An 8,195-nucleotide genomic window follows, 5' to 3' on the forward strand; every position below is an offset into this window, starting at 1 on the left:
GCTACATATTAGATGCGTTACAACAGCAGATGTTTTGGTACAGCTCATACTTCATGTGGGTTAATTATCCAGTATTTTCTCTGCACATCAGGCATTTGTTTGGAATCCATTCCCCAGTAGTTACTGTTACATTTCAGAACTCTCCTCAGGAATGAAATCAGCTCTTACTAATTAAAGTTGGCTTCAAGTGATTTCCTTTTTTATACACTGGGAGGAGGACTAAAATGAAAATGGGCACTAGGTTTTAGTTTTCCAATTAGTGTGTGCTTCTTCCTCTCTTTTTAAGAGGTAACATGCAGATGCTCTCTGCTGTCTTGTACATATTTCCTCTCCCTTTTCTACAAAGAAAGGTGCCCCTGGCCAGCACGATTATGCTTTTGTTCCTAATAGAAAGAAATCCCTTAAGATTTGGCAACTGTCACATGGTTCTGCAGTACACTGAAACATACCTCTGCAACCTTATGGGATATTTCACCATGTCCTGTGCACTTTGCTTTGGGGTCTACAAAAAACCTAAAAGGGCAAACCACAGGTGACCTGTGAGTCACTGGAATGGTAAATATAACAAAAAGAACTGGCCCCATACACTGATATCTAAAGCAGTTAATAATACCAACTATCATAATGCTGGTGTGATCAGTGTCACCCAGGTAAGCAGAGTATGCACAGCAGTGAGGCATTTGCCAAGGCATTACTGGCTGAGAAGAAGCTTAGATGGGAGCAGAGTTTCAAATCTAAATGCTCCGACAAGAGATGATTTATCTTGCATCATCTGGAAACTTGGGGTTTTCTGGGCTGTTCTGAAATTAGAGTTTATAAAAATTAACTTCTCTTTGCACACCCCAGGGCAGAAAACATGCAAGAGAAATGGGCAGAAGACTTGGAAGGGGTTTTTTTATAGTTACACCAGCTCTGTACTACTAAAAATTGTGACTTTTTTTTTCCTTCAAAAAGTAGTTAATGCAAATTATAGTTTGAGTAGCTGGGATGGAAGTGTAGGACAGTAGAAGTTGCCCCTAAGAACTACAAGGCAGGGGGCACTCTCCACTGTTTGACTTTGAGATGCAAAAAACCTGTATTACCCAGATAAGATCCTTGTTCCCTGCCTATTTTCCTCCTTAAAGCACAGATATCTCCTGTATGTGTTTTGTTTTGCACTCTTAAGGATTTTATATATGACAAGTGCCAAGAACCTGATGTCATACAAAGCTTTTCCTTCCACTCTCTTTATTGTTTCTTGGAATATTTGGGACCCCTTACAAGCACATGAGATTTCAGTCCCATACAGGTAATAAAAAGTCAAACTCAGTCACTAAACAATATTTCTTTGACAGTTAAAAAAAACTTTAAAATTACCAGGCTTTTAACTCCTCTGATGGTTTTGCAGCTTAACAAGGCACTGTTGGTCCCCTCCCTCTTTTTTTTTTTACTGACTTCTTCCAGCCAGGGGCACAAGGGCATGTAACTCATAACTTACACTTAACACAGCATTAGAATGTTAACTGCTTCCTGCAGCAAGAGAAGTGAAACTATTCTACCACCTAGTGCCATAGCTGCTCAGGTACCAGCCTGGCAAGTAGTCAGATAGGCTTTGTGTAAAATCACCTCAATTCTGGTGTCATTTACTAAAAATACCATTCTTAAATACTTAGAAACTATCTTATAAATAAAATTAGCTGGCTACCAGGCAGCTATCCCTCATACGCTACTGGAACTCTTGTTAGAGCAGAGGGAGAGTTAAAATTATGAGCAAGCAGCAGTGATATTACTAGGTGGCACTACAGACAGTACTCCTACTTGTCTCTTGTGTCTTAGCAGCATTTTCCAGGATTTTCTTTTTCCATTCTTCATAGTCTTGTTTTGTTTCAGTCTTTGGCCGTTTACATGGCATCTCCTCATCATCTTCAGATCCTATGAGAGAAGGAGGAAGTCCATGACAGGCCATCACGGGCAGTATGTTGCTGGCAATAGCCATGGCAGTGAGTAAATGTAGAGACCAGCAGAGGGTCTGTCATTGTATCATCTAATCCTGTGGTGTGCTGCTCCCCTCATTTTTCCACATTTGTGTCTGAATGGAAGAGTTGCCCTTAATTCTACTTGGACTACTCCATAGAAACACCACTGTCCTTCTGCTAGGTTCTCTTTGTCCTTTCATAAGCCAGTGGTTTGCAGAATGGACCAAGCTGCTGTGAGCCAAATATTATGGCATATTACAGAAATAAAATATAGTACACAAGGAAATGGAATGAAGCTGTGTCAGGGGAAGTTTAGATTGGACATTAGGAAAAGGTTCTTCACCGAGAGGGTGGTCTATCACTGGAACAAACTCCTCAGAGAAATGGTCAGGGCACCAAACGTGTTAGAGTTCAAGGAGCAACTGGATGATGCTTTTATGGCTCCTATGGGTTTAGTTTTAGGTAGTCCTGTGAGGAGCAGGGAGTTGGACTCGATCCTTATGGGTCCCTTCCAACTTAAGGTATTCCATGATAAAACATCATTAAGCAGCAATAAAGCTCAGTACTGCTCTGGTGAGCTGATTTTAGTTCATAGCTAAACACAACTTACCATCTTCCTCCTCACAGTGCTCCACAGAGGTGGTCAAGCTTTCAGGTGTCTTTGCAGCCAGTGGAACATCATCTTCTAAAAAAATAAGTTGCTTAACTTCTGAATAGTGTTTGGGGCCCCGAGAGTGGTGTTCTACATGCAATTCCCTGACAGCAGTGCTACCTTCCAAAAGCGCAGACCAATACCCAAGCTGTACGTGCAGAGATGCCAGCACCCTTCAGGGGCTGCATGGACTGGCTGGCTGCTCTAACTAGCACTGCTGCTACATTTGTTAACCACACTGATCCACCACATTCCTACCCCAAAACCCACACTGCTACTCTTCTTGATTACTCAGGCAAGATTATCAGTTATTTCTTCCTCTTCTAACCCATTTCCACGCTTTGTATTAGAGATGCCCACAACATGCAGGGGCCTGTCTGTGTGTACAGATGCACACACTTCCCTGAACTGATACAGAAACTCGCTGCTGCCTTTAGCTGTTTTAGTGGTGGGTTAAGGTTTTGGGTTTTCTATAGGGCACTGGACTACAGGAGGGTACATGCCCAGGGAGAGAGCAGCAGGTTTTGGTTAGGATTGAGGCAGCACATTCCAGAAAACGTCATGATGTGAAGCAGGGGTGCTGTCAGTGGAAGAGTAAGAACAAAAGCCTGGGAAAGGAAAAACAAGGTTAAGTAGGAAGGAGCAGAGATAAGGACAGGAAGACCTGTGTCATATTTCACTCTTCCTCCTCCAGAAAATGGAGTATAGAGCACTGCAGGTCTAACAATGGGTGATAAAGATTCCTCATGCCTGCCCACTGTATGTGGAGGGATGGTGTCACGTAATGGCTGAATTACCACCAGAAGAGCAAGGCTAGGCTTGTTAATCTTGCAGCAGGGGAAAGGAAAACACAGAAGTGAGTTGAAGCAATAGAGGGAGCAAGATGTTTGTTAATTTGTGTGTCATGTTGCCATGTTAACGGGATGCAGAAAGCATCTAGTGAGGAGGAGGAATCCAAGATAGGTCAGGTAGTATGGGAGAAGCAGGGAATAAATTGCAGCAGCAGAGAATGTCAGGAGCAGCGAGCATCTGAGAAGAGCAGAAAATATTTATTTTTGGCCACATGCTAAGCTGTTGTGACTTCCCCAGAAGCAATTACTGTGACTGGGAACTGGGCTGCAGGATACATGTTGGAATGGATGGGCAGGTTTGGCTGAAAATGATCAGAATGAAATCACTAGTGAAAAGGATGGGGTAGGTGAGGCCAGGTGCTGGGTATGCTATCTGACAGGGATAAAGCCAAACAACTTACTGCAGAGTTGCTGGCTCATCTTCTCCAGCTGATTGCACAGCCGGTCAAATATTGCTTTTTTCACCCCAGATGTAGCCAACATTTTAGTTTTGTCCACTTTTAGCTTCAAACACCTACAAGAGAAAGCAACTATCACTCAGGTGAGGTGACATTTACTATACCAACACTGCCTGTGAACATGAGGCAGGTAGGCTTGAGTTTGTCCTATCTAATCCCTGTCTCACTCAAACTTGCCTAAAAAATAAACTCCTACACTACTCAGTCAACACAGCTCAGAAGTTAACCCAGGGTTAGTTTAAGTTACACGAGGAAATTCTACTAGGTACTTTTCAGATTTTGAGGGAACCAGGACAAAAGCCCACTACTGCAAAAAACTGAATGGGACTGTGTCAAGAGAACATTGTTCAGGAGCTGTACAACTGCACAGCACCTGAATAACTTTGTAAGACTGTTTCAAGGCATAATACCAAGAGGGAAGATATTTGTACGCAAGCAAATTCTTACAAAGGGTTGTCTGACTCGGGTGCTCCTGACACCTATCTTCCAAGCTGATTCAGGCCTACAGCTATTGGATCCACCTCCCAGGGATTTTTCCTTCTTCAGAATGTCTGCTGCTTGGTGCTCAGAAGCTAGCAGCCCTTCTTGCAACTTGAGCAGTATCTCACCAAAAACTGCTTTTTGCTTCATGGCTAGCTCAAATCTATCCTGACAGGGGAAAAGAATTCCCACTGTATCTGAGGATCTGTTACTAAGGAATTGTGGTACACTGGTTAGGCTATGAGGAAGGAGGGTGAAGTGCAAAACACTAACAGAAGTTCTTTAGCCACTGCCATGGCTATGTCCTAATGGAATTACCCACAGCATCCACTTACACAGCAGGGAAGACCAAGTTCATTTATGTTAGGATAAGTAACTCAAGATCTTTTTCTGTATATTTGATACAATACTTTCTCCTGAAGACAGGAGAAGGTTGGAGACTTCACTGTAAGGGAAGGCCTGGTTTGCTACCGCTGTCTCCATTTCCAGGAGGAGGGCAGCAGGCTGCACTAAGCCAGACCCTTCAGACATGCTGAATGAATTAGCTGCTAGCACTGTAAGCACTGTGTCTGGCTGGTGTCTCACTTGGCATTTAAGACCATAAAAGATCCCTCAAGCTACACTCACCTGCATGCAATGAATAGTGCAGCTGTTATAAAAAGTGGTTTTGAGAAATCAAGGTCCATTTGCTGTGCTTCAGAGAGGCTGGATTCATACCTAAAGAACAACAACACAGAAGTAATTGCATAGTGAAGTTGCCCTAAATGAAGCTGTTGAAATGAATTTATCACAAGGTCTCAGCAGCTGAACAGGTCTCCTGTTGGACCGTTTGCACCTTTGCAGCCTAGTCAAGCAGGAACAGCTCCTACTGTCTGAGAAGAGCAAAAGAGACTAGAGAATAGAAGACAATTAAGATCACCTCCTCTTTATGAATTAATCAGGGATCTGGATGTCAGAAAAATCTATTCTGTGCTCCCCATCCACAGAGCACTTTTACCTCTATGTTACATCTGAAAGTTACAATGAGATGCTTTGCATAAAACCATCCTATGATAGAGGGTAGAATTACGGTTTCTTTGATTCCTCCAATACGTGTATTACGCAGATTAAGACTTAAATATAGAAGATGACATGATGGATATGCAGCAGTAGAGAATTTAGTTTTTCATTGTCTACCTGTTCCCAAGATATTTTTTTGTATTAAGCACTGACAATCATACACAGCCTTTGGACACTGACCTACAACTCAGAATATTCTAAATCCCTAACAGCATTTATTTAAACATGTGCTATCAGGGTGACAGCACTCCAGAACAGAACTCTTCAGCGATTGCTCTTCTTAAAGTAGATGCCAGAGTGCAAAAATTTAGTTAAATCTGTTGAATCTCGATAGAAGTGTTTTACCTATTGTTTCTACAGGTAGAATATTGTGCATTGTAAGAGATCTGCTTCTCTAGAGGGAAGATTTGTTTCCACTGAGCATTATTTCTGAACTGTGACATGATCAGCAGTTAAATGGCAGACAGTGTGATGCAGTGGACAAATATAGGGATTAAGAGCCCCATATTTTTTATACTATTCCCAGTTGAAGAACAAGGACTCAGACAGTGACTTACTGAGATTCACAGACTAAGCCTTTCTAACACATATATTCTAAAAAGTGGCCTAGATAATGGCTGGAGTGTCAGTGCTAAGAACTCATCTCACCACTCCAGTCAGTGGTAGAGATACCTGGTCCTTCACACCATCAAACTCTTTACACATCTAACGAACAGAGAACCTTATTAGTGGTTACCAGTGTGCTCAGGAGAGATTCCTCACCTCTGCAGTATTTTTGAAGCGGTGCTTACTGCCTCTGTGCAGCAGAATTGCACAGCCAAGTCTCGCATTCCCAGTCGGGGGTTCACCTCTAGCAAACACTCCAAAGACTTCATGGAGCTCTGGTAGGTCGTTTTGTTCAAACCGGAGAGTTTAACAAAACAGCTCTTTCAAGAAGACAAAGACAAACTCCAAGAGTTAGAAAGACTCCTTCCTGACATCTTATTTAGGCAACCAAAATAGATTAAGGAGAAACTACACACCACCATAAAATAAAGTTCAATTCCTATATTAAACAAATTTGTGCAATCAATGATATAAGTTTTGACTGCACGCAGAAAGATTAACCATTTAGGAATGACACATCTTTTAATGCAGTGTTATTTTTAGACCATTTCACTGGATGAAGATTGTCTTTTCCATATAATACAACATGGCCCTTTCATCACAAGGTGGTTAAAAAGAAAGTTCACCAAGATTTGGGCAACTTGAAGAGCCAAGCAATACTTTCATGCTACTCATCAGGTCAGGTCCAATTAAACCCTCCTCTTTCTGTGAATGGACAATCACGAACATCTTGTACCAGATATTATTTTGGTAGGTCAGTGCCATTTACCTGGGAGATCGGCAGATAAAGGTTTACAGGTACCGCTGTAGAGAGGGATTCCTTGGAGCTACTGCTTCCCTCCCACAGTAAAAGGGACAGATCTTAAATTTAACATCCTTGGTGGTAGTTTATTTATTACTAAAAGAGCTGAAATCATAACAAAGCAAGTTCAACTTGTGAAGTGACTATGACACTCATCTCAATTTGCTCTGTTTCAAACTCTGAGTAGCAAAAGCTCAGCGTTTAGCAGCACACTGGGTCTAGGGTAATGTCAGTTATTGCTATCCATTTCCTCCACACTACAGAGAACCGTGATTTTAGTGGATTTATGGAGAATGCGCCAGCCAGGTCATGTATCTTACTTTGTCCACTGGTTGTTTCATGAAACTAGCTGCTAGGTCCAGGCACATCACAGCACTGCTTGTCGCTGTCATCTGAGCCATTAATCCTGTACATTTCACCTGGGATAGCCGCAGATACTCTTCAGCTTTTCTGCAAAACACCCAGCATAAAAAGCCCTTGTTAACAAAACCACAGTTACAAGGCAGTAAGAGTGGCAGGTCACAGACTGATCTAAGGTCTACCTAGTCCAGCACCCTGGCTCTGGCACAGGCTTTGGGAAAGGGGTGAAAAACAGGATGGCAAACACAAGATAATGCTGCTCTTTCTCTAATAATCTGCAGCAGTAGCTTTGCGTTTCATAGCCCGAAAGAGCTCTTTCATTAACTGCCTATACCTAAGGTCAGTGAGTTTCTTCACACCGACCAGAACCAAAGGAAACCGACGGCAGGCTGGCCTTGCAAGGAGGTGAGAGGCAGGCCCTGGTCGCCGCGGCGGTGCGAGGGAGCTATCAGGAGCCCAGGCAGGAGCCCAGGCAGAGCACGCTCGGGCGGCTGGAGGGGAGCGGACCAGGCCAGCACCGCACGGCTGGGCCCGCTCACCCGGACGAGAATAGCGCTCCCGAGAGCGGGGCAGCTGGCTAGAGCCGGCGGGCAGTAACCAGGAGCGCTGCGTGTCCCTCAGCCTCTTCCACAGCGCCGGGGGACGGCACCGACACCCGGCAGCTACACCCCCCGCCCCGCGCTAACGGCCGCCGGAGGAAGACGCCGCTCCTGGGGCTCCGCCGCGGCCGGGCCGCCCGAGGGGAAGCTGCCCCGCGTTACCGTACGGCCGCCCGAACGGCCGCGGGGCCGGCGGTACCTGACGACGCCGGGGTCGGTGAGGCCCAGGCGGGCGGCGAGGCGCCGCGCCGCGCCCCGCTCCATGCTGCCGCTCCCGCCCTGCGCGCGCCTCCCCAGGCAGGAACCGGGTTCGGCAGCGGACTGGCCGGCCCCGCCGCCAATCACCGCCGTTTACGCCAATCGGCCCAGAGCG

At 44.8% G+C, this 8,195-nt stretch overlaps 1 protein-coding gene across 2 annotated transcripts; it reads right to left on the minus strand.

Annotated features, from left to right (window-relative positions):
* Positions 1-12: 12 nt before the first annotated feature.
* On the minus strand, positions 13-8,125 carry ORC6 (origin recognition complex subunit 6). 2 transcript variants are annotated; one of them, XM_074913716.1, is made up of 7 exons: positions 8,022-8,125; positions 7,184-7,313; positions 6,218-6,381; positions 5,024-5,113; positions 3,860-3,972; positions 2,566-2,637; positions 13-1,911 (listed from the first exon to the last, which is right to left on the minus strand). In XM_074913716.1, exons 1-7 carry the CDS (start codon positions 8,084-8,086, stop codon positions 1,769-1,771), a joined length of 777 nt encoding a protein of 258 aa, XP_074769817.1. In that variant the 5' UTR covers positions 8,087-8,125; the 3' UTR covers positions 13-1,768. The 2 variants fall into 2 exon arrangements, with proteins under 2 accessions (XP_074769817.1, XP_074769816.1); XM_074913715.1 differs by having other exon boundaries at positions 2,566-2,640.
* Between the last annotated feature and the right edge of the window lie 70 nt (positions 8,126-8,195).

Source organism: Athene noctua, chromosome 9 (assembly GCF_965140245.1).
Source record: "Athene noctua chromosome 9, bAthNoc1.hap1.1, whole genome shotgun sequence".
Taxonomy (NCBI): domain Eukaryota; kingdom Metazoa; phylum Chordata; class Aves; order Strigiformes; family Strigidae; genus Athene; species Athene noctua.

Bases quoted from the DNA above. Each gene is read 5' to 3' on its own strand.
- ORC6 (XM_074913715.1), bottom strand. From the start codon at position 8,086: ATGGAGCGGGGCGCGGCGCGGCGCCTCGCCGCCCGCCTGGGCCTCACC. The intron at 7,314-8,021 runs GTACCGCCGGCC...GGTGTTTTGCAG, and splicing joins ACCGACCCCGGCGTCGTCAG to AAAAGCTGAAGAGTATCTGC. The intron at 6,382-7,183 runs GTAAGATACATG...TCTTCTTGAAAG, and splicing joins TGAAACAACCAGTGGACAAA to AGCTGTTTTGTTAAACTCTC.